Source organism: Lepidochelys kempii, chromosome 15 (assembly GCF_965140265.1).
Source record: "Lepidochelys kempii isolate rLepKem1 chromosome 15, rLepKem1.hap2, whole genome shotgun sequence".
Classification (NCBI taxonomy): Eukaryota; Metazoa; Chordata; order Testudines; family Cheloniidae; genus Lepidochelys; species Lepidochelys kempii.
Window position 1 is genome coordinate 9,990,609 of NC_133270.1, and position 26,458 is coordinate 10,017,066.

Consider the following 26,458-nt stretch of genomic DNA (forward strand, 5'->3'; position numbering starts at 1 on the left):
CCGTGTGTGCAAAAGGAGAGAGGCAGGCTGACGCCCTAATAAAGATAAAAGGCTTCAATAAACCCACAATCCCAGGGTAATGGGCCTGGCTTTTAGAAGGTAGCTGCACACCACGGTGGAGGAGAGCGGGAAGGCATTAATCAGGATCAATGCTCTGCCATTTCATGCAGGAGCTAAAGCTCTCAGCCTGCACGGACATTTAGAAACTGCTACTTCGGTGGAACTCCCTGCCGCCCCCCACCCCCCCATCGCCATGGGATGACAGATGCTTCTCCTTCAAGGTGCAGCAGCTTATTGGGCATCCCAAGGAGTGAAGGCAGAGGAGGGACTGGAGATACAAGGGGGCAATTAATTGACAGGCTCCCCATGTTGCTCACTGCAGGATGGATATAGAGTAGGGTACTAATGGGCTGGGGGGACCCACCCACTAGTGGGGAAAAATATTACTGATCAGTGTCAGGCTCCAGCTGGACCATTAACCCCAAACCAAGAGATGTTCATGCAGTCAGGTAGCTGCCTGTGAACTGTCCCCTGCTGGGTCTAGCGGGAGCCCTTCCCATAGGCATCTGTCAGACTCGATCATTTCCCACATGCGTCTCCTGTCTGGCTGGCCCAGTCCTATAGCACCCAGCACCATAGCAACTCACACTGCAATAGCGTGCTAGTCTCTTTCGGGGAGTTTTGACTTATTCGTTATTGGCCTTTGGAGATCAGCCGGGTCACCCACACCACTTGGGTTGGATTTGTGTTTTCAATATCTAAAACAGACATAAGGCTGCTTGATTCAGCTGGTCTGTCTCTTCCTCCAGCATTAGCACTGAACTGTCTGCCCCCATGTGATCTGTTTTCCTGGCCACTCTTTTGCTATGAGTGTCAGGGTTGTGCAAAATATTTGAGCCTCAGCTTCAAAAGCACTGAAATTTTGCAGTTAGTTTTTCATAAAATTGGTCATCTCTCTCTCTCTCACACACACACACACTCTCACTCACACACACACACACACAATATCACCAAATAGTTCTGAAGTTTCATGCTTTTTTTGCTCCAATTTAGGAATGTATTTTAATGCCCATGGGTCACTTGCATGCTAAAGTGCTCCTATTTCAAGTGTTTTGTTCTGCCAAAGATACTACCGTAGGAAAAGCCATAGCAAATGTCACATTTGGATGACAAAAATTCAAATTTGGGGCTGTGAAATGGCTGGTATTAGATATTTTTAATTATGAAATGGAATGAACCTTGGCTAGCTTTGAATTATAGTTTTCCCCACCTGACTGGCTCCACCTACTGGTAGGATGGGGACATTGAAAGTGCGGTTTAAACATTCTGGGTTAGAAGTACTTTACCAAAGACGGGTCTCTAAATGGGCCGGGGTAAAGGGTTGCGTGCTGGACATTTTGTATCCGTGGAAGGCCTTGGTGAAATCAGTTGCTGGCTGTATGCAGGCTACTGTGGTGCAAACAGGTGACCCAAGACCCACTGGCCTGCTGTGGCTACGTAATGAGCACTGGTTTCTGTAGAGAGGTTGGTTGATAGATTGTTTGTGCATCAGAGAAAAAAATGCCAAATAGAAATGGAGAAACTCCCATGCCAACCAGCCACAGCTCCGTCTGCTAGCCAGCTAACAGGTTCTGCTCGCTGTGCTGCTAAGGCGTGCAAGCGACTAGGGTTAGCAATGACTTAGGAGGTGGTGATGTTACTCCTGGTGTGTTTGGAGGCTGGAAATGTTGCGGGGGAAGGGGAAGAAGGATGGTGGGCCATTCCGCCCACCCTGATACATGACCTGTGGGGGATAGGCGTAAGCAAAGAACAAGGACCAAGGCAGGCAGGCAGAGGGCACCAAGCAGCTCTGGATGTTCTGTAACCTGGGCAGGAGTCTAGGGTCAGAAATATAAAACCAACCGAGCCTGTAAGGTGCTGAGTGCCCTCAGTTCCCAGTGAAGGTAAATGGCGTTGAAAGAAACAAGCACCGCACGGAAGTGCTCAGCACCTTTCAGGATCAGACCCCCAATGTGGCTTAAACCCCAGTAACCCAACCCTCCCTGACTTGGACTAACCCCACCTCTCTAGCCACAGGAGATGAGGCAGGTGGCCAGTTCTATAGTGCTGAGCCCGGCGTCGCTCCGATTATAGTACCTTGGGCATGTAATCAGGTCAGATGGGTTTGGCTGTTCATGACGCTCCCAGCACGGGAGGGAAAAGTCCACTGTGCAAATGAGGCTTCCCATTAAGTTACACTCAAAGGGCCTGAGGTCGGGCTGCTCCTTGTACCACAGGGCAGTTTTCTGCTGCTGCCAGAGCAGGGCGGTCCAGCAACGTACTCACAGGGGACTCTGTGCCCAGCTTTATGGCCAGTCTGCTGTGTAACTCTGGGCACCTCTCTGTGCTTCCATTTTCCCTCCCACCTTTTGTCCGTCTTGTCTCGGAGCCTGCAAGCTCCCCAGGACAGGGGTTGTCTCATGCTATGCGTCTGAATGGTACCTGGCAGAGCGGGTCCCCGGCTGTGGTTGGGGCACATCTGTAATACAGAGCATAATAACTGCAGGGAGGGTGGCTTGTTTCAAATCCATCGGAGCTTGCTCTTGCTTTGAACCCAACTCCCGGAGCACTGCATTCCTCTCCGACCCTCTGGCTGCCTGGTGCCTGCTGCTAACATCCGAATGGAATCCTGACTGCCCTACATGAAACTGCCCAGTGCATTACTTGGTTATGCGAACAGCTGTGCCATCTCCTTGTTGTGAGCGATCCACGCTATGCCACCCACGGTGCCGGGAAGGCTGCAGTCAACTGGATCTATTTATTCCCCATTTTCCCTTGAACGGCTGTGTGACTGAAGCACGATCTCTGACGGTTGGCTGTGTGGTGTTTTCTCCTTGATTTTGTTTCTGAGGAGAAGAGGAGAAGTCTTGTGATAATCCTCTCCAGTAAGATTAAGCTTTCATGTAAAATTGAACCTGCTTTTACATCACAGAGATGAAAGACTAACAGACCATCACAAAAAAAAAAAATTAAATTGACATCTCCAGAGCTCAATCCAAAGGGATTACCAGCCAGTTTAGTGCTTTAGAGGCTATCCAGTGTTCATCAGAAGAGACTGGTTGAAATTAAGTCAGCCTTTGATGGGATTGGAGGATAATTATTTCCATCAATAATTACTCCCAAGCCCAGAGGAAATATTGCATAGCTTGTTCCAAGACAGTAGTCCTTGGCTGCCTCAAGGCCAAGTAAGAATTAACCCCTGGAAACAAAACAAAACCAAACCCCATTAGTCTCAACCGGAGCTTCGGTACTAAGATTCCTGCTCCCCGTGACCTGAGAAAAGACGCTCCAGACCCCTCACAGTACAGCAGCTGAGCTATGTATCGTCATGCCAACTGGAGACCCTTTTGTACTGACAATGCACTAAAGAACAGTTCCTGCACAATGATGGGCTGAGACGCCTGTTCAAGCCCACTTCCTTGGTTCGCATAAGCCTCGTGTACAAATGGACCCTGCCAGATGCATGTTTGGGGACATGCAAAACTATCAGTAAGTTCTCCCGCATACTGTCAATTAACTAATCCATCCAGAGAGGGTTTCCACAGGTCACGAATTATGGAAAATTGGTAATTGATCCTAATGATTGAGCCTCAAAGGCAGGCAGCATGTTTTTAAAAGGGGCTCAGGAAAGGTCATAAGCTAATTATTTTGAGCAAATTTAGCAATTATCCCTGTATCTTCACTGGTAGTTGATGTTGAGGCTGGGAAGAGACCTAGAGCTTTATTGCAAGTAGGTGAGTAGATCTGAAGGCCAGCCAGGACAATGTGATCATCCTATATAACACAAGCCAGAGAATTTCACCGTTACCCCTGTATTGGACCCAGGAACTTGTCTTTGGCTAAACATACCTTCCATAAAGGCATCCAGGTTTGATCTGAAAGAGATGGAGAAAATCACCGCTTCCCTTGGCAGTTTGCTCCAGTGGTTCATCACCCTCCCTGTTAAAAATGTGTTTCTAGTTTGAATTTGTCTGGCTTTAACTTCCAGCCATTGGTTCTTGCTCTGCCTTTCTCCACTAGGTTAAAGAGCCCTTTAGTACCTGGGATTTTCTCTCTGTGAAGGTACTTACTCACCTTGATCAAGTCACCTCCTGATCTTCTTTTGACAAGCTGAACATAATGCTACCGTTACCATACAACATGGAGCCAGGAGTGCTGACCCAGCCCCATGCAGGGTGTGCACATCACCCAGCTTGGCTCTTTCCATCAGAGGTCATTCCAGGAGAGCACAGAGGTTTCGTCTAGGTTCTTCTCCTTCCCAGTGTCATTTCTCAGCACAGTCAGGCTCTTCTCCCCCCAGAGAAGGAGTTCTGAAAACCTGGGGACAGACCCTGTTCGAGAGACCCTGAGATCAGGATCAGCCCTAATATGGACAGCAGACTATCTCATCTCATCTACTGTGGGGCTCCTACACCTTCCTCTGAGGCATCTGGTGCTAGCTGCTGTCAGAGAGAGGACACTGGACTAGATGGGCTCTATGTCTGCCCCAGTTCAGCAAGTCCTATGTTCCCTGATATTATAATCCATTAAACACCATCAATGTGCACTACCCAGCGCGTGCGCGCTCTCTCTCTCTCTCTCTCTCTCTCTCTCTCTCTCTCTCTCTCTCTCTCTCTCTCTCTCTATATATATATATATATATATATATATATATATATATATATATATATATATATATATATATAGGCTCCCCTTCCCTTGTATATTTAAAGATTAGGGAGATCGTTGGGCTGGCTGAAAGTTGGTGATTAGTTTCCAGGTGAATTTGTAAAAAAAAAATTTTCTTTAACTGGATACTTTTAAAAAAAAATTCATTGAATCAAAATGGAAACTGTGAGGTTTTCTCCCCGCTGAACTTTTCTCCCTAAGGAAAGAAGGAAGAAAAAGAGTTGGGGGAGGACACCTCCCCCCGCCAAAAAAAGGCCAGAAAATGTTTCATATCAAATTAGAATGATTGGATATTTTGTTTCAATGAAGAATTGGGAAGAATTCAAATAATCTAAACGTTTCCCACAAAAACATTCAGATCATTTGTAAAGACACACTTTTTGGGTTGGAAAAAAGCCCTCGGATGAAAAGATTTCAGCTGGGTCTCATAGACAGGCAGGAAGGTCAGCCATCTATTGGACAGACGGACACGTTTTCAGGGCTTCCCTGCCACACACCCCTTCTTCCCATGATATCACCACTTAATGCTTGGGTGGCAGTGCCCTAAATTCTTCCTGGCCCTTTCATCCCCCTTCTCCTTCCCCTTTGTATCCTGCTTGGGGGGTTGTTGCTTTCAACTGGCCTTTTCGAGCCCTCCCCCATGTTGTGAAATGACACAGGCCTGTCAAACGTGCCGCTGGCAGTTGATCAATTTGACGCAGAGCAAACCCCTGAATTCTAAAAGCGTCTAGGAAAGGCTGACTTGGTTCAGTATATAGTTTTTGGGTTGCGTTCCAACACCGTGTGGGGTAGCGGCTGTCGGCAACTGAATTGTATTGCTCTGCTCTGTTCTTTACTTCCTTTTCTTCCCCTGTCTGGGACGAGTGTTGGAACTCCCAGCAAGTGCCAGGCTGGGAGCAGGGAACGAGCCAGCCTCTCCGCCTCCTCCCACTCTGCCTCTATCCTGCTGGAGGCATTGATTTGATTTAGAGGCCTTGTCCTCACAGCTTCCAAACCAACTCTCTGCTGAAGGCAGCAAGTAAGAGAGCGCGTGGGAGGGAGGGGCTGGATTTTTAAAGGGACAGCACCAGTACATCAAACCCCAAGTGTGCACAACTCATGAATCTGAGCCCCCCAAATCACGAGACTGGTGTCCAAATAACAATTTTTTTAAAAATGGTTCTTTTCCTTGGGCCTCTGTTTGCTGAGCCTTTAGGGAACACTTAGGTCCTGTTTTCCAGCATTGCTCTGCAGCTACGAAGACTAGAAACTTCTTTTTTTAAAATGAAAACTAAGCTTCTTACCTGATCACATGCCTCCGGGAGCTGGGGCTTTAAGGAAAACACCATGAGACTCATGATAAAATCACAAGGGTTGGCAGCAGTGTGTGCTGATGTCAGACTTCAGCTAGCTCTGTGAGTCAAGGAAGGGTAGGGCTGTGTGTGTGATATACCCCCTGCCCCCATTCTCATGTCCCCTCCATGTGCGACACCCTGGGCTGTCTTTTCCTTGGTGGGGAATGCCCTACCGGTCAGACTACCAGACGTGGATGGGAACAGCAAATTCTCATTTTCCCCTCCTTCATGTGCTCTGGTGGGGCCGGGGGGCAAACAGCCCATGGGCTCTAGTGACTCGGGTGTATTGTAAGATCATTCCGCAGTGCATTGCACTTACAACTCCTCCTTCCTCCTGCTCCATCATCTTCCATGTAAATCCCCGCTCAGCCACACCAATCCCTGCAGATCCATTGCCCCTCCAGGAGCAGGAACACACGGGAGCAGCAGGGGCTATTGCAAGTGGCTCCCTTCCAAAGCCCTGGCGGGATGTTGCCTTCCCTCCAGCTTCTACAGAACTGCCTCCCCTCCACACGCCTGAGATAGCGAGATGGGGCTGGTCCCAGAGGGGGTGGGGCAGGAGGTAGCTCTCACTGCCTGTAACTATTTCTAGGCCTCAGAAATTCAACCCCTCTAGTCTGATGGGGTGCTGGTATAAGGCCTGGTGCAAACCCCACTGAAGTCAAGGTGAGTCTTTCCATTGACTGCAATGGGCATTCGGGGTCAGTAATGTGCGATGGGAGGCTAGTGTCTCTGAGAGCTGTTCCACATCCCCATCACCCCGCTGCTCACCCCGCCCTGAGCCATAGCAGCCAGGCCAGTATGGCGTGAGAGGACCATCAGCATTGCTCCCATCCCATTGCAGAGCCGCCCTTTTACCACCGCACTCCCCTATAGCCAAACTTCCTGTCGACTTCCCCAGTCACATCCCCCAGATCCAGATCCAGGTCAGGATGGAAAGTTTATAAGCTGGTTTTATTTATTTGAGTAACGCTGCAGGTGACACCAAGGAAACAGAGTTTATGGCGACCCTTCCTGCTGTGGCTTACTGCTCTCTCTCTTCTTCTTTCCAGGCTTTGAAATAAACATCTTACGGGCCTGAAAACATATTGTCTTTCCTTAGGAGTGTTGCTGTTTGGGGGATGACAGAACCCCCTTGTACTCCCCCAAACCAAACCCGGCTGCTTTTTATGGCCCTGAGTCTGACACGGCTTCACTGCTCTCACTCTGGTTTTCATCCGTCTGGGCCCTGGCTGTCCCTGCAGACACAGGCTGCATCTGCCCTCTGCTCCCACAGGTTAACTGAGAGCAGTGTGTTTGGTTCACAAGGAGCTCAGTGGCTTTGGATCTCAAATCTCCGTGCCCCATTTGCTAGGGTTGAAACCAACCACTGAGTTTCATACAGGTTCCAGCCCAGACCAGTCAGAGGCCAGGTTCCCCTGAAACTCAGCCTGAAATCACCCAGGGTCACCCACCTGCCCCCATTCTGGGGTCTTTAACAAAATACAAAACCAAGTAAAAGCGGCAAGAGCCCTGTGGCACTTTGTAGACTAACAGATGCACTGGAGCATGAGCTTCCGGCAAAGTGGGGATTCACCCACGAAAGCTCAAGCTCCAATACGTCGGTTAGCCCATAAGGTGCCACAGGACTCTTTGCTGCTTTTACCGATCCAGACTAACGTGGCTACCCCTCTGAGGCTTAAAACCAAGTAAGTTTCACCTAATCCATCACTTAAGTTTCAGCTAGTGCGGAGCTGATCACAAAGTCCTGTTTCAGTGTAGGTCCTACCTACACGTGGGCTTTAAAAGTTCTTGGTAACCAAATAGTAGTTCTTTTGGTTTGGGGTTTAGACTGCAAAAGACTTTCTCTGCCAGCTGGTGAGAACTTCACAGCCAGCTGCATTTTTTAATGGAAACTACAGCAACTGACGGTGTGTCCTTTTAGGATGCTCTCTGTAGATGCCAGTTGGGATAGATTTGAAAGACTCCGTTTTTGGCAGCATTGATAAAGTACCATCACCTCCGCCATTCTTCTTGATTCCACTCCACTCCTCCTGTGCATACATTTTAACGACACGCTCGCATGTGTGCCATGTTCTGAGTTTAGCCGTGGTTCAGTGGGGTCAAAATAAATCTGGGAGCGTAAAGACTGGCTGTGACTCCATTTGCTAACGCAGTGGTGAGGAGCTGTCTGCTCACAAAGCAACGCAGGTCAGGAGTGAGGCGGGGGTGGGAAGGAAAAGCCATGGCCTATGGTCAGTTATGGTTTGTGTCAAATGTAAATTGTAAATTCCAGGTTGCTGGCAGGCCCTAAGAACTGTCTGACTGTGTCTTGTCTGAATCCAAGATGTAAAGATTTCATTAAGGATCCAGGACACGCAGGAGCTATTTAAATTAACGCAGTAGAATATTTGCTTTTTCCTTTGTTTTGTTTCTTATCTGGCGGGGACGTGGCAAGCCATGTTCCCTGCTCTTGCCCACCTACGGCCCAAGCAGCAGCCACCTCTTTTGATTAAGCAGGTATTAGAAACATTGAATCGCCCAAGCCAATTGGGAGAGCAATGAGCTGTGGGTCATCTACTCACCCTTGATTTTTACTGGCATCCTGCTGCCTGGGGCAGCTTCCTGCCCTGGATTAGAAGAATGGTTGTTCTTTGAACGCCTGATGGCGAAGAACGGTGCATCAGTTTACAGCAGGTTAACTTGCATGTAAACAGACCAGGGGCTGAGTTTTTTCTATGTGCAGCTTGGTTACATGCAGAAGAACTTCCTCTTGTTTGGTTACAATATCTATTGTCCTGAAGTACTAGGAATTGGGAGTAGAAGACATGTAAATATCTCATCAACTGATCATTCTTTCTGTAATAATTAATGCCACCCATGGGGTGCTATCTTGAAAGCCCCAGTGCTGAAATCTCCTGATTCTTATTGTGCAGGGATGGCATTGCACAGTGGCCGTGCAAGCTTCCCTAAACTGTGTCTCATCTCCAGCTGGAGGTCCCATCTTTGCTTCCGTTGGCTGCTTGGTCCATCTGCTGACAGTCAGCCAGGCCACTGATCGTTGCCTACTGCAGTAATATGGCTTTGGTAATGCATCCATTATTCTTACGCATATTAGCCATTAACATCCGCCCTGCCCCCATGGTGTGAGACGCCGGACAGACACAGAAGAAGGGGCACGGTCTCGACAAGGTAGATGATCGATGTAAGAAAAATGTCAACAGGTGATTGGTTGCTGTCCTGCTGTGTGGAGTGGCTCCCAACCATGAGTGCCTGCCTCAGGGCAGGCTGTCAAAGACAGCACAGACACCCCAAACGGTGTGGTCTAGGATTCGATTTCACCAAGCCAGTAACAAATGGGAACTCCTGGATCACTGGAACAGTCTTACCGTGGAGTCTCAGGCCGTCCCCTTAGGCCATGTCTTTACTACTTTTGTCAGCAAAACTTATGCCGAATACCCCTGAGCGACACGAGTTTCAGTGGCATTATGTCAGTGGCAGAGCTTCTCCCACTGACATCGCCACCGCCCCTTGCTGGGGGTGGTTTAAGTATCTCGAGGGGAGAGAGTGGCTACACGAGAGATCTTAGGCGGTGCAGCTGCATCAGTTCAGCCTTGCCGCTGTAAGCTCTCTAGTGTAGACTGGAGAGTCTAAGGCCATGTCTATCTTGCCACCCAGACAAACTGGGCTTAGTGATAAATGGGCACTTGCACCAAAAATCACACCACATTCAGGCTGCTTCCAGTCGCAAGAGACCAGTCACTTACCTGCAGCTCAGTTGGGACCCTGGATCTTACACCAAGGACAACAGCAGTAGCCAATCCTGTAATAAATTGTCTAGAGGTTTATTAACTAGGAAAACGGAATAAAAGAGTTATTTTCAGGTTAACGCAAGCAAACATACACACGCCAATGAGTTACCATCTAAATGCTCTAGCCTCTGTTTGCCAGAAGCTGGGAATGAGCGACAGGGGATGGATCACTTGATGTTTACCTGTTCTGTTCATTCCCTTTGGGGCACCTGGCACTGGCCACTGTCGGAAGACAGGATACTGGGCTAGATGGACCTTTGGTCTGACCCAGTAGGGCCATTCTTATGTTCTTAAATCCTAAGAGTGACAGAAGTGTAGTGATCTGTCAATTCCAAGTGTCTTTCAGGACAGACCCAGGAGGCAGCCCCCAGGGATCTCTGGCTTCAGTTTAGAGTCTCTGGCCATTCAGAGTTCGAACAGCCAAAAAGACGCAGTTTCTTCTTGTCAGGGATTTCATCCGTTCCCCCAGAGTTCAAGATGATGGGACAAGTTCACATGCATGTCTCCTCTTCATGGGTGGGCAGCGGGTGGGGGGTGGGGGTAGAACAATCAACAAAGTCTTTTGTCCTCTTATGTTCCCCAATGGTTTGTTTGGTGTCTATTGGCCTTCTTTTGTTGGGGAGGAGATAACACATGCTGTGGCAAACTGATATTTCACACTGGGTAATGCTTTGCTCCTGACTAGGCGGTTTACAGTTCCAGAACTAACACTAACTATCACCTTCTAACCTATATATGTATATAAGTGAGAGTCACGTATGCAGCAGTTCTTAGAGTCTAAACAGTAAATGCAGTATTGTAAGACTAATACCTATTTGGAGCAAAGGTAACACACAGGTGACCTGGTCTGGTCTCCAGCTACGAGGCTGTCCGTTCTTAGCTCATGCCTACAGCCTGGGCAAGAGCTGGCATCTGGCCTGTCAGTGTCACGGTTACATTTTCTATTGTCACTGAATTGCCCCCAACCATCGCTCCACCCACCCCTCATCCCAGTGCCCCGGCCAGCCTGCTACACCACTGCCACCTCAAGGGCTGACCCAAAGCCCCTTGAAGCTGACAGGAAAGCTCATAACTTCAAGGAGACTTGGCTTCCTCTTGCACCCTGTCCAACCCCTCCAGGAATATGTGCCTGCAAGACATCTCTGCAGAAAAAGAGCGGCCCCTTCCTGGAAGGTTAAACGGAAGCTTTTGCCTGGAATGAGGAGTTGACGCTGATGGCATTTTAGGAAAATCAGTCCATCACTGGTGCTCATGGTAGGACCACAGCCTGGACTCTCCCTTGCCTACCCCCTTCCCTTGCTACTTGTGTCCTGCTTCATTCAGGGAGTCTCTTTGGGTCTGTCAGGGCCGGGGGGCTGTGCTGGCCACACTGCTGCCCTCAGACATGCCAGCTGGGTAGGGAAGGGGGGTGCCAGCCAAGCCGCACAAGGGCAGTGCCAGCCTTCGGAGTGGGAACACGGATAGTGCAGTACGGCAGGTTGGCCAGCAGAGCTCGGAGCCAGGAGCAACTGGAGTGAGAGTGCACAGCCTGCCTGCTGGGATCACTCTCCATATTGCTGAGGGGTTTGGTGCCTACTGCATTAGAGAGTGTTGTTGTTCGGACCTGCTTTTCCCTTCTCCTGCCGGCTGTTTTCCTTCCTGTTTTACCTGTTAAATGAGCCATCTCCAGGCTGCAGTCTCCCAGCCTCGGTCTCTCAATGCTTGTGGCAGCTCTGACGGGAAAGCAGATGGAAACAGGTCGGCGTCGCGCTGGAGCCAGACTTCAGACAAGTGTTTTCTCGAGTCTCGTTTGAACGTTGGTTGTTTCCTGTGACACACAAGGGACTGGGAACAGAATTCTCTCCACCTAAGCCTCACGTGGCTTGAATGGGAGGTGACGGTGTCCTGAGAGCTGTGTGTAATCCCAGAGCCATCGCCTCCCGTTCTGCTCGCTGTTATTTCTCACATCCAGAGCTTTAGGTGGGCCGGGTGGAAGCTCCCTCTGAAGGGCGGGTAGCTGGGGAGCCATCTCCAGGCTGGGGATGGGCTTCCCAGTAGTTCCTACTGCTTCTACTACAGCAGCTCCTTGGTGGCTGGTGCCCTGTCCCGCCCACCCAGCTCGGTGGCTGGTGCCCTGTCCCGTCCCCACCCCACCCTGGTGGCTGACACTCATACTCCTGGCTCCAGTGTCTCCATCAGGATCCACAGTGGCTGAAAGGTTGGACCACGATGGGCTGGGGAATCCATCCTGCGTCTTGGTAGCTGGTCTGATGTTATGTGCTGCCGTGGCTGCTCATCCCCTCCGGTTCTGGTTCTCTCCTCTGTGAGATACCATGGGGGTGAAAAACAAGTGGGGGGACAGAACCCTAGATCTACCTCTCACCAGTATGTCCATTGCAGGGGCGCTAGCCCCCTCCACCACCCGGTTCCGCCACCCCAGGCTCTACCTGTGTATGAATCTGTACCAAACACCAGTCCACCCAGAGCCCATATCCGCCTCTTTCCCACAGGGCTCTCCTTCTACCCACCTTGCTGACAGAGCTTGGGAGCAGAGGCCTCCCCTTCCGGCCTGAAAGCCAGTGGATGACTCTTGGCAACTCTCTTCATCTCTCTGGGCCGCCGTTTCCCATCTGTTAAATGGGAAACTTCCTTCCTTTCGCCCACCCTCTGCTTCACCATTTCGACTGTAAATCCTTTGGGGTAGGGACTGTCTCACTGTTTGTTTGCACAGCGCCTAGCACCGGGGGGCTCTGGTCTCGGGTGGAGCATCTGAGCACGAGCGTAACACACACATTAACGGCTGTAGTCCTTCAGACAAGGTGACCTCCCTGGAGAACGGCCCCTCATTGCTCTGTTTCTCTGATCTGTTGCCCAGCACTGAGACGCCGAGCTGCCTGTCATGCCCAACGGAGGAGAGACGCTTGGAAAAGCCGAAAGGAAACACAGCTCAGGAGGCCTCCAGCACCAATGGCTGTGTGAAAGGAAAGGACAGCAGACAGTACGCCCACCACAGATCCCGCAGGTAAGAGCCCAGCCGCTGAGGCCCTTCCTGGGAGCAGTGGCTAATGCAGTGGGGTGAGGTTTTGTGGGAGGGGTGTACTAGCCATCTTCCTAACCCCCCTGCCGGACCCCTGCAAGTTTGTCCCTGCAGGGAGTCCCACTCTGCCGCAGTCTCCATTGAATGGCCTGTGAGAGCCTACGACAGTCGAGTCGCTCCATTAACTCATCCAGCAGAGCTCCCCCCGGCAACCCCGGTAACCTGGCGTTCCTACCCCACTGTGATAGCGATGGCATCGCACCTGCTTCTGAGGTGTAGGCACTTATTGGCTCCGTTCCACGAATGCATACAGGCCCTCCACCCCCAGGAGCTTCAGTCTTCCCCTTGCGGCAGCAGGGTTTCTGCCGTGCCACCTACACTCACTACACTGCCCCTCCGCCCCCCAGACGCTGCGGCAGCCACCGGCCCTCTCTTCCCAAAATGGCTGCCTGCAGCGGGCGCTTGAGTGAACGTGCATCCAAGCAGTGGATGGCCACCATTTCAAACTGGTCTTGGAATAGGGTGACCACCCCCAGGGGGCTGGCCTGAGCCGTCCCTGCCTCCCACCCACACAGGGCTGGGCTCAGCTTCCCCATCCCAGTGCCCGCGTCTGGCCCCAGCCTCCCCACCGTGTCCTCCACATGCAGGGCGGCCCAAGGCCACACTTGCCAGCCCATGCGTGGGGGCCCCTGAGGCCTCCCTCTCCCTGCTGCGTGTGGGGCTGGCCAGCTGGCCTGAGACGCTCTCCCTAGACCTCCCTCCAGCACGGGGCTGGCATTGCCACTTGTTACCGGCCTTTCCCCAACGTTCCTCCATGCCCCGCTAGGAGTCCCACCCCGCTTTTTTAGCAAAACTGCATTTGTCCACACAAATGCACAGTTTTCCCCAAAAAGTCAGGACAGCCGGGACAGGGGACTGTCCCGGCCAAAACGGGACATATGGTCACCTTAGCTTAGAGGGGGTTTGAAGGCAGGCCACCTGCCAGCATCCCAGTACTCTGCTGTGGGTGATGGAGGTGCTAGCAGTTGAGACCTACCATAAGAGATTCCCTTCTGCCCTTGCCTAAATCACAGACCAACAGCACAGGGCTTGTTAGGGCAGAGGTTCATTATCAGTTCTTCCTTAACTTGTGGTAGCTTGAAAGGGGAAAAATTAATCAAAAGTTTATAAATGACGTGAACAGCCTTTCCATGCCCTGCCTGTTAAATTATCTCTGGGATTAGAGCCAATCCATTTGGTTAAAGCTGCTAGAGACACAGAGAGAGAGAGAGAGAAAGCACATTTCATATCTTCAGATTTCAAGCTAACTAGCGCAATAATCTAAAGTGTATTTTTAATTAGACTTTGATGACAATCAGAGAGAAACAATTCAAGTCAGATGAACTCAGGGAGAAAGTTTCTACATCAAAGACAAAGTAAATTATCTGCAGAAACCAGGAAGGGCTCTACAAGAATCTGCATGGGGCTGAGGGGTGAAGGCTAAAGGTTCATTCTTCTGTTGCCCCCTGAGCCATGGAGGTACCGGAACTGAAAAACTGGATTTGCTGTCAAGAGGCCGTGGAAAGGGGTGAGAACCAAATAGCTGTATTTTCAGAGGTGCTGAGAAATCACAGCTCCCACTGAAATAAATTAGGTCATGAATATACATGAAAGATCATGGAAGCAGATCAGATGAATGTTTAATTATTAAAACTAGTGATCAATGTGATCTAGTGATAATGTGACTAGTGATCAATAGTGATCAATGGCTCCATGTCTAGTTGGCAGCCGGTATCAAGTGGAGTGCCCCAAGGGTCAGTCCTGGGGCCGGTTTTGTTCAATATCTTCATAAATGATCTGGAGGATGGTGTGGATTGCACTCTCAGCAAATTTGCGGATGATACTAAACTGGGAGGAGTGGTAGATACGCTGGAGGGGAGGGATAGGATACAGAAGGACCTAGACAAATTGGAGGATTGGGCCAAAAGAAATCTGATGAGGTTCAATAAGGATAAGTGCAGGGTCCTGCACTTAGGATGGAAGAATCCAATGCACAGCTACAGACTAGGGACCGAATGGCTAGGCAGCAGTTCTGCGGAAAAGGACCTAGGGGTGACAGTGGACGAGAAGCTGGATATGAGTCAGCAGTGTGCCCTTGTTGCCAAGAAGGCCAATGGCATTTTGGGATGTATAAGTAGGGGCATAGCGAGCAGATCGAGGGACGTGATCGTTCTCCTCTATTCGACATTGGTGAGGCCTCATCTGGAGTACTGTGTCCAGTTTTGGGCCCTACACTACAAGAAGGATGTGGATAAATTGGAGAGAGTCCAGCGAAGGGCAACAAAAATGATTAGGGGTCTAGAACACATGACTTATGAGGAGAGGCTGAGGGAGCTGGGATTGTTTAGCCTGCAGAAGAGAAGAATGAGGGGGGATTTGATAGCTGCTTTCAACTACCTGAAAGGGGGTTTCAAAGAGGATGGCTCTAGACTGTTCTCAATGGTAGCAGATGACAGAACGAGGAGTAATGGTCTCAAGTTGCAGTGGGGGAGGTTTAGATTGGATATTAGGAAAAACTTTTTCACTAAGAGGGTGGTGAAACACTGGAATGCGTTACCTAGGGAGGTGGTAGAATCTCCTTCCTTAGAGGTTTTTAAGGTCAGGCTTGACAAAGCCCTGGCTGGGATGATTTAACTGGGAATTGGTCCTGCTTCGAGCAGGGGGTTGGACTAGATGACCTTCAGGGGTCCCTTCCAACCCTGAGATTCTATGATTCTATGAAACTCTGGACTGGGGGCTCAGGGGATCTGGGATCAATTCCCAACTCTGCTACAGACTTATTGGGTGACCTTGGGCACTTAATCTTTCTGGGCATTAGTCCCTAGTCTGTAAAATGGGGCTAGAAATACTTCTTTCTCCTATCTGTTTAGGCTGTAAGTTCTATCTCTCACTATATATCTACAATGGGGCTGTAATCTCAGCTGAGGTCCCTAGGCGTTACCATAAAAAATAGCAATCATTTATGTTGGATTGTTGTTAAGGTGGATGCTGTATGGGCATTAGTCCCTCCTGACTGAAGATCTGGCCAGAGCTTTCAAGGGGACCTTAAGATTGTCCAGATATTACAGGTTAATAACTGGGGAAGATATTAATTTTTTTCCTGCTAGATTTCCCTCCCCATTCCCTGGCAGAGTTGATGTTCAGGGAGCAGAGAATGCCTCCTGGAATCTGTCCCCAAGGCAGCTGTCATCACACTGGTTATTTTGCCTGCTTCTCTGCTGAGTTTGTGATTCCCATCCCTCTCCAGAGCCAGATGTTCCAGTGCAGGAACATGGGAGTTGCCAATCCGGGACAAGCCATTGGTCATTCTAGAATGGGGGACCCTGCCAATCAGTCCCCCTTGGGCTAATTAGTGAGGCTTATGCCACCTCCGTGACAGTACCAAGCTGGGAGGGGCCACATGCCATCTTGGTCTGTGGTAAAGTCAGCGCTTGCAAGCCACCATGTTTGGGGTGGGTTGCTATGGGAAGGGGAGATGGCCAGCATGAAGCCAGACATGGCAGGGGGTGGTGCTGCTGATGCAGTAGGTAGATCTCTCTCCGGGGGCACCTGAAGTGGGCAGGGCCTGGGGCAGGATCCTCTGCTACACAGTACAGACCTTGGTGGACCAGTCTCCTCCCAGAACTTCAACCACCTTCCTTCCCGCATTACTCTGGCCATTGGCACAAAAGCAGAAGCCACCTACCAGAGCAGCTGGGATGCCTTCAGCTTCCCAACACTAGGGCCAGCCCATGGTGTTGGGGAGTGATTCCAGGAGGAGCCTGTACCAATCCCGGCAAACAGCCTCTGACTTTGGATGGTGGAGTTTTGTGCCTTTTTACGCTGAGGTCAGTGTGAGAATTATCTGGGCTTGGGGAGCAAGAGCAAAGCCCGGCATGTGAAGCAAGTGGGCTTTCAGGTAGAGAGGCCATCGTCAGCAGGACTGCAGTGGGAGGGAGAGACTCCAGGGGCCTGATGAGGCAAAGGGCTCTGAAAGAGTGTGTGGGGAGGGGGAATGTCAAATGGGGGAGCCATTTCGGAATAATGCCCACAGCGGGTGTTGTTTCCTAACCCCTGGCAGTTAGGGGTCGGCCCATGCCATGACGCGTGCGGGGATTTCCCTCCATTGAAAGACCATTTGGCGGGAGACTCTGATGGAGGATCTCCGAGGTTGTGAGGCTTCTGAAAATCCTCACAGGGGGAACGCCAGCAAGATGAAGCTTGATACAGGAGGACTGATTATATTCTCTGGCCTGGGTTGTACAGGAAGTCAGACTAGCTGATGCAATGGTCCCTTCTGGCCTTCACATCTATGAATTTCCATTAAAGATCAGGAAAGGGGAACACATGGAGTGTAGCTGCATCACCGTACTGCAGCTTTCCATTTCTAAGGAGCCTGCCCTGTCTTCAGAGGCATCTGCCATGTTGTGAGGCAGAGGTGATGCAGCATCTTAGAATGACCCAACGTGCTCTCTCTGGACACCTTACTTTTGTTCTTTTTTGGTTTGTTATTTTCCTTTATCTCCGATAAGTTGCTGGCCCTGAAAGTGTATGGTTTGCTCTTGGCATGTGGGAAAATGTAATGGGCAGATGAAAGGAAAACACTTATGCAAAAAAATTAGGGAAGAAAACCAATCTGAGCGCTATTTGCCTAGAAATTTGGGCAATACAGCACAGGAGGGAATTAGCTTGTGATGATGACAAAAAGTCCCTCTGCATCTGCACAGAGACAGATGTCTGATTTTGAAGAAAGACAGCGATCCCCCTCAAAACAACATTTCTTTTACCTTACCACAAATAAAAGGCCCATCAAGCCTGTTACCAAGAAGGCAGTGTACTACATCTCCTAATGAATCTTCCACTGGCGCTTTGAATTACTTGAGAGGCAAAAAAGCAAGAGAGGACATATTGAAATGCTAATTGGAGGATGCAATACGATTCCATCCCCCTTTCTGATCTGCAACAGAGGGACATGATCGTTATTATCTTGCAAAAAAAACTTGTCCCTCCGCCTCTAAAAAGCAGCGTGCTGACCCAGTACCAGGCTGAAAAGAACCAGTGGTTTCTAATGAGCGGGACTGATTCTGCTCCCCATTATACCAGTGTAAATCAGGAATCCCTCCACCAAGCCCAGTGTCCAGGGAATAGATTGGAAAAGGGAAAATGATAGTAGAAAGGGAGAATGTTTCCTGGAATGGGATGGAAAGCTGATATATCTCAAAAGGGCCTAGGAACAGAAGCTGGGATTTGATCTCTCACGGGGACGTGTGGTGCATGTTGTTCCTCTATTTTGATGCAACAGTGGATGAAGGGCACCTAAGACAGGCTACCAAACCACATCCTCAGAGATCCTCCATCAGAGCCTCCCTCCAAAAGGTCTCTGTCACCGGACTGGCCCCTTTCAGAGGGAGTGGGGCCCAGTGTACCTGTGACTGAACCTGCTGCCCTGCTGGGCTCAAGGGAAGGCTCCTGGGCCCTATAAAAGGGGAGACAGACAGCAGGCTGGGAAAGCTGGCTGCCCACTGACCCCGCCACTACTTTTGGATGCCATGCGTTGCCAGCAGGGAGCACTACAAGGCAGACACATCCTGTGACAGTCCCCTTCCCCTCAGGCCAAAATTGCTGACCCACATCAACAAAACAGACTCCCCTGGGTCTCGCAGTGTGGATTCTGTTGTCTGTTTGGGCTGCGGGTTCTTCAGGGCAGGGGTGGTCTTCCCCTGTGTCTTTGTACTTAACAAATAACAAGTGCCATTCTCTCTAGGGCGGTATGAAATCAAATGCCCCAAGCCTGGGCCTGGAATGCAGTGTGTGCCTGGCCATTTGCAGTTATCCAGTACCCAAGGGAATTTGTCACAAGGACAGAGGGGCTGAATTTCTCTGCCGGGGACATGGCAGCCTTCACTGGCTATTCTAACTTGTGTGGTGTTGCTGGGCGTGGTTCAACATTTGCCACCCATCACCACAGAGGTGGCTGCATTTCAGGGAACGGTGAAGTGATCCTGTAATTAGAGACCTGGTGGTTAGCAGATGCCTGGTGCTTAGTGTGGTTTTGGGGCTCTGGGAAAATGACAAAGCAAGAGTAAATTGGACCCTCCATCAGAATGTGGTGTTAGCCTGGCCTTGGCTTGCTAATTTTTTAGTAGTTTAGGCCTAGACTGTACCATATGTACACATGTTGAGTGGTATCTTACTGTGCAAGTAGAATCACCGAAATAAACAGGACTATATTATTATTTTTATTATTATTTATTTTATTAATATCTCAATGCCTGGAGCCCCATCAAAGATCACAAACACATGGTGAGAGGTAGACCCTGACCTGCAAAACTTAAACAGAAAAGAAAGGGTGGGGAAGAGAGGGGCATTATCTCCATTTTACAGATGGGAAACTGAGGCCCAGAGAGTTTAAGGCCAGATCTTCAAAGGTAGTAAGGTGGCTTGAGATTTAGACACCCAAGAACATAAGAATAACCATTCTGGGTCAAACCAATGGTCCATCCAGCCCAGTATCCTGTCTCTGACAGTGGCCAGTGTCAGGTGCTTCAAAGGGAATGGGCAGAACAGGGCACTCATCAAGTGATCAATTCCCTGTTGCCCATTCCCAGCTTCTGGCAAAGAGAGGCTAGGGACACTTCAGAGCATGGTTTTGCATCCCTGCCTATCCTAGCTAATAGCCATTGCTGGACCTATTCTCCATGACCTTATCTAGTTCTTTTTTGAACCCTGGTATAATCTTGGCCTTCACAAGATCCTCTGGCAAAGAGTTCCACAGGTTGACTCTGCGTTGTGTGAAGATGTACTTCCTTTTGTTTGTTTTAAACCTACTGCCTATTTATTTCATTTGTTGACCCCTAGTTCTCGTGTTATGAGAAGGAGTAAATAACTTCCTTATTTACTTTCTCCACACCAGTCATGATTTTATAGACCTTGATCATATCCCCCATTAGTCATCTCTGTTCCAGGCTGAAAAGTCCCAGTCTTATTAATCTCTCTTCATATGAAATCTCTTCCATACCCCTAATCATTTTTGTTGCCCTTTTCTGTATCCTTTCCAATTCCAATATATCTTTTCTGAGATGGGGCGACCAGATCTGCATGCAGTATTCAAGATATGGGCGCACCATGGATTTATATAGAGGCAACATGATATTTTCTGTTTTATTATCAATCCCTTTCCTAATGATTCCCAACATTCTGTTCACTTTTTTGACTGTCGCTGCACATTGAGTGGATGTTTTCAGAGAACTATCTACAGTGACTCCAAGATCTTTCTTGAGCAGTAACAGCTAACTTAGACCCATCATTTTATATGTATAGTTGGGATTATGTTTTCTAGTGTGCATTATTTTGCATTTATCAACACTGAATTTCGTCTGCCATTTTGTTGCCAGTCACCCAGTTTTATGAGATTCCTTTGTAACTCTTCCCAGTCTATTTTGGACTTAACTATTTTGAGTAGTTTTGTATCATCTGCAAATTTTGCCACCTCACTGTTTGCCTCTTTTTCCAGATAATTTATGAATATGTTGAACAGTACTGATCCCAGTACAGACACCTAGAGGACACAATTATTTACCTCTCTCCATTCTGAAAACTGATCATTTATTCCTATCCTTGGTTTCCCATCTTTTAATCAGTTACCCATCCATGACAGGACCTTCCCTCTTATCCCATGGCAGCTTACTTTGTTTTAAGAGCCTTTGGTGAGGGACCTTGTTAAAGGCTTTCTGAAACTCTAAGTACACTATATCCACTGAATCCCCCTTGTCCACATGCTTGTTGACTCCCTCAAAGAATTCTAGTAGATTGTTGAGACGTGATTTCCCTTTACAAAAACCATGTTGACTCTTCCCAAACAAATCATGTTCATCTATGTGTCTGATAATTCTGTTCTTTAGTATAGTTTCAACCAATTTGCTGGTACTGAAGTCAGGCTTACTGGCCTGTAATTGCCGGGATCACCTCTGGATCCTTTTTAAAAAATTGGCATCACATTAGCTCTCCTCCAGTCACCCGGTGCAGAAACTGATTTAAATGAGAGGTTACAGACTACAATTAGTAGTTCTGCAATTTCACATCTGAGTTCCTTCAGAACTCTTGGGGGAATACCATCTGGTCCCGGTGACTGATTACTGTTTAATTCATCAATTTGTTCCAAAACCTCCTCTAATAACACCTCAGTCTGGGACAGTTCCTCAGATCTGTCACCTAAAAAGAATGGCTCGGGTTTGGGAATCTCCCTCACATCCTCAGCCGTGAAGACGGATGCAAAGAATTCATTTAGTTTCTCTACCATGGCCCTATCTTCCTTGAGTGCTCCTTTACCATCTTGATCATCCAGTGGCCCCACTGGTTGATTAGGAGGCTTCCTGCTTCTGATGTACTTAAACATTTTTTGCTGTTACTTTTTGAGTCTTTGGCTAGCTGTTCTTCAAATTCTTTTTTGACCTTCCTGATTATACTTCCCTACACCTACATACCTTTGAGACTCTGGACCTGATTGACTTGCCCACGGCCATCCAGGCGCAGCCGGGAATTGAACGCAGATCTCCTGAGGCATGGGGCTGTGCCTTCCTTCCTGTTGTGGAATAGGGTGGGCCTCAGTCCTGAGTAAGGGTGGCAGACGCTGGCCCCTTGCAGCGGTGATAGTCTGGATCCAGGTTGCTATGTAACTAGAAGATCGCTGTTCTCCTGATGCTGGCCAGCACATCCGAGTAATATATTTGTGATGGGACCCGTTTCTCCATGTTAAAATAAACTAGTGAGCCGATAACTCGGGGGCCGGAGAAGGAGGGGCATTCTGCTTGTTACACATTTACCACCCGAGCCCTGGCAATGAAGGAGAGTTTCTTTACACGTTCCAAAAATACTTTGCTCTTCAGTTATTCATGGCTCATGAGCAAAACATTAGCATCACGTTTAGTTTTGTAAGGCTATAAAAAAAGTGTATTAAAAACACTAAACAATTGGCTTTTTATGGTAGCGTTATTTTGGTAGTAATTCGATCCCTAGATAAGACCGATTCTATCCTGGGCCCTGTAAAGTGCAGTGAAAGCCCTGAATGTAAATCAGTGACAGCTGCAAAACAGCTCCTGCCCCTCCCTCTGCAGCCTTGTCATTCTAAATAGCTTCATGCTCTGATGGTTTCCATGTATCAAGACTTTGTTAATAATACTTGTCCTTTCTCTAGCTCCTATTCCATTCTAGTCTGGTTTCTGTGTCTGAGGATCTCAAAGCACTTTCCAAATAGTAACTAAGTCTCACAACATCTCTTTGACACAGGTGTTATCTCTCATTTTACAAGTGGGGAAACTGAGGCACAGAAGCATGCAAGTAAACGTATCCACTAATTTTGGAGGTCTCAATTTTAGGGTTCCCAAACTGCGACACACTCCCGCCTGACTTTCAGTCATCGTAAACACCTGCAAGTCCAATTGACCTCTGGGGATGCTCAGCACTTCTGAAAATCAGCCCCCAGCTGTGTGGAATTTCCAGAGGTGCTCAGAGTTGACTCAGCTGTGTGTGCATCATCACTAAATACATTTGAAAATCCAATTCCATGTGACTGGGCCAAGCTGTCGCTGGAGGTCAGTGACAGAGCCAGGAATACAACCCAGGAATCTTGACTCATTATCACTTGCTTTACCCACTAGACAGCACTTCCTCCCTTCCTAAGAATGTTTGGATTGCTTAACAGATAACCGCAAATTAACTGTCATATTTTAAACTAAGTGCCCCAAATTCATTTAACTACAGTATTTGCATTTAATTTAAATATAATGAGATTATGTGCTGTATGTTCCAAAATGTAAAAAAAAATACCCAGGGAAATATTTTTCTGACGTTTAACAATGGTGTAAGAGAGCTATATCTCATTAGACTACCATAACACCTCAATAAATACATTTTTGTAGTCAGTTGCTGTTTAAAATTTGTTAACTCTCTTATTAAATTTAGAGAAATTTATCTAGTTGCCATAATTATTGTATGCGAATTAGATGCCAATTAATTATTTAAAACCTATTTACTGAGGGTAACAAAACTTATAAATCTGTCACGGAGCTGTTAACCTCGATAAATATTTTTAAAATAATCAACGGGCATGTGAGTAACATACAGTAACTATCTCATTATATATATATATATATATATATATATATATATATATATATATATATAAAATCCTGAGAGGAGACAGTTAATTTAAAGCATGACCAAATTGCTCATGACATGGTAATTAAGCATTTACCGTGCATTATAGATCTGCCATGAAACCCAGTTTTTCATGGTACAGCAGGAAGATTTGGAAAACGTCCTTCAGTCAGGACTATCTGGGAATTGAGGAAGTGGATGAAAACAGCATTGATTGACATGGGTCAACTGATTGTCCTTCTTTCTCTCAAGCCCCTCACACGATGAGGAGTACACGCCACCACCCCCATCCCGGGGGAAGAAAAAGAAAAAGAAATCTACACGTAAGAAGAGGAGGAGGTGAGTTCAGAGAGGGGGAAACCCCACAGACCAGTGGCTGCTCAGATCCCAGGCAAAGGAAAAATATCTCCCCAGTTAGGTGACAGCTGGGAGAGCATGTGATCTGACAGGAAAGACTCTGTTCGCTCCTAGGAAGGAAAGGAATTATTTAGCATGGTTCCTGGAGGTATAACGAGGAGCAATGGGGTGAAATTAAGAGAAGGCAAAAAAAGCTGAATATCAAGTTAAACTTCCTGACAGTGAAATCGGTTAGGCCATGGAATAGCCTCCCTACAAGAAAACAGGGGAAGACCCATCTCATAGACTGGGCCAGACACTAGGAGATGGATCAGAGGGCACGGTTCTGCACTTAGCACCCATATAGGGCTTTAGGCCCAGACCCACAAAGGTATGTGGACTCCTACCTTACAAAGCCCTGGCTGGGATGATTTAGTCGGGGATCGGTCCTGCTTTGAGCAGGGGGGTGGACTAGATGACCTCCTAAGGTCCCTTCCAACCCTGAGATTCTATCATTCTATGGTTTCAAATGAAGTGCAAATTAAGAGTGTGCCCCTGTGTTTTTTGCCTATCTAATATATGTTACTTTCAGGGGGACTTCCTGGTACCTGTTCTGTTCTGTAAAGGTCGTTCTACCAGGCCCATCCCCAGGGCGTCTGAACACCTTGATCTTGGCATCGCAGCAGGACTCAGACCTATCACCTTAAGCCAGCAACTACAGGGCAGGGCTGCGCTGCCAGGACCTAAAGCTCAGGGATAAGCTTTGTGTGAAAAGTCAGTGCCAGGAGGTGGCAGCAATGCAAGGCTGTGTCTGCTCCAGCAGCCTTGAGATGGGAAATTCCACCCAGCACAGTCAGCTGCACTAACATCTGCTGAAATAAATGTGACGTCTTCATTGCAATCAAACCAGGCAGAAATCCAGAGCCTGGGTTTGCATTTCAACATATTGCTAGAGGGGAAGCGTCCCCTGATTAAAAAAAGGCCAGAGAGAGCTGTGAAAAAATAAATCTGCTTTTCAGAACTGCCATTCTCTGACTGCCTGTGAACATAGCCAACCACGGCAGCGTGGTCTAGATGAAATGACTATAAAGTGGGTGCACAACTGGTTGAAAGACCGTACTCAAGGAGTAGTTACCAATGGTTCGCTCTCAAACTGGGAGGACAAGTCTAGTGGGGTCCCACACATCAGTCCTGGTTCTGGTACTAATCAACATTTCCATAAATGACTTGGATAATGGAGTAGAGAGTATGCTTATAAAATCTGCAGATGACGCCAAGCTGGAAGGGGTTGCAAACACTTTGGAGGACAGGATTAGAATTCAAAATGAGCTCGACAAATTGGAGAATTGGTCTGAAATCAACAAGATGACATTCAATAAAGAGAAGTGCAAAGTGCTACACTGGGGAAGGAAAACTCAAGTGCACAGTTGCGAAATGGGGAATAACTGGCTAGGGGGTGGTACTTCTAAAAAGGATCTGGAGGTTATAATGGTTCACAAATTGAATATGAGTCAACAACAGGGTGCAATCGCAAAAATATCATTAATCAATAATATCATTCTGGGGCGTATTAACCGGAGTGTCATATATAAGACATGGGAGGTAATTGTCTCACTCTATTCAGCCTTGGTGAGGCCTCAGCTGGAGTATGTGTCCAATTCTGGGCGCCACACTTTAGGGACAAATTGGACAGTGTCCAGAGGAGAGCAACAAAAGTGAGAAAAGGTTTAGAAAACCTGACCAATGAGGAAAGGTTTAAAAAACTGAGCATGTTTAGCCTGGAGAAGAAGATTGAGGTGGGACCTGATAAGTCTGCAAATATATTAAGGGCTATTATAAAGAGGATGGTGATGAATTGTTTTCCATGTCTGCTGAAGGTAGGACAAGAAGTAATTGGTTTAATCTGCAGCAAGGGAGATTTAGATGAGAAATCAGGTAAAACTTTTAACTACAGGGGTAGCTAACCTCTGAAATAGGCTTCCAAGGGAGGTTGTGGAATCCCCATCATTGGAGGTTTTAAAGACCAGTTTGGACAAACACCTGTCAGGGATGGTCTAGTCCAACCTCAGTTCCGGGGGTTGGACTAGAGGACCTCTCAAGGTGCCTTCCAGTCCTACATTTCTATGATTCTGTAAATATTGGGACCCAGGAAAAGTCAGTGCTTGGATCCCAGCCTGGTTCAGTCAGATGCTATACAAGCTTCCCCCAGATCTATTAATACACTTTCACCTCCCTCCCCCCATCCCCAGCATCCCTGCCCTCCAGACAAGGGGTCTGACTCCCCACCACCACATTTCACGGCTCAGCAGTCAGTTTGTGACCCCCTCCTCTGCAAACTGTCATGCCGGCTGTGGCAGCCCTAGGGATCAGACTCACATTGAGGGGAAAGAGACCAAGAACTGGCATGTGCATTTGAGGAGGGAACTAGGGCAATGGCCAAGGAAGGGGGATTGTGTATGTGCTACAGCCAGGGCTGTAGCAGAGCGGGATCCCCTGAGTTCAGGGGAGAAGGTTGCGGGGGGGTCAATGCAGTAACTGCGGGGACAGCACTGAGTTCTTTAGGCTGTTCTCAGCACAGAGCTCCCAGTCAGCATGAAGCTGCTCATACCCCCACCACACAGTGCTGGAGTTTGAGCACTAACATTTCTGTCGGGCCATGGTGGGGTGTGGGCACCCGGGACCAAAAGGGACCCTGCTGCAGCAGGTTGGGCAATGTTCTCTGATTCTCACAAAGCTCAGCCCAAACCTGCAGCCCTCTGGGCCTCCCCTGCATGTTGCCTGGCAGCTGTGGCAAATTCAGGCATCTTTCGTGACGGGAACAACACCTGCCAGGGAGGGAATGTGTTTTCGCTTGTCCTCTAAGCAAGGATCGGAATGCAGGTCTCCCGAGTGAAAGGCTAGTGTGGTAAACCCCTGTGTCCCCAGACACTCACCCCAGCAGACAGACTCCTCTGGCTCGGGGCACCACATGCCCAGTAAGTAACATGTTGTCGCTGTTCCCCAGGTCTCCATCGTATAGCCCCTCGCCTGTGAAGAAGAAGAAGAAGAAGAAGAAGAAAAGCTCAAAGAAACGAAAAAGAAACAGGTATTCCCCCTAAAAC

The 26,458-nt window shown here is 48.4% G+C and overlaps 1 protein-coding gene across 1 annotated transcript in view; it reads left to right on the forward strand.

Moving 5' to 3' along the window:
- SRRM4 (serine/arginine repetitive matrix 4) overlaps positions 1-26,458 on the forward strand; it is a 148,676-nt gene that overhangs the window by 83,452 nt on the left and 38,766 nt on the right. Inside the window, exons 2-4 of the mRNA XM_073312368.1 lie at positions 12,687-12,833; positions 23,274-23,360; positions 26,362-26,442. Coding sequence (XP_073168469.1) covers positions 12,687-12,833; positions 23,274-23,360; positions 26,362-26,442 — 315 coding nt within the window. The remainder of the gene's footprint in view (positions 1-12,686; positions 12,834-23,273; positions 23,361-26,361; positions 26,443-26,458) is intronic.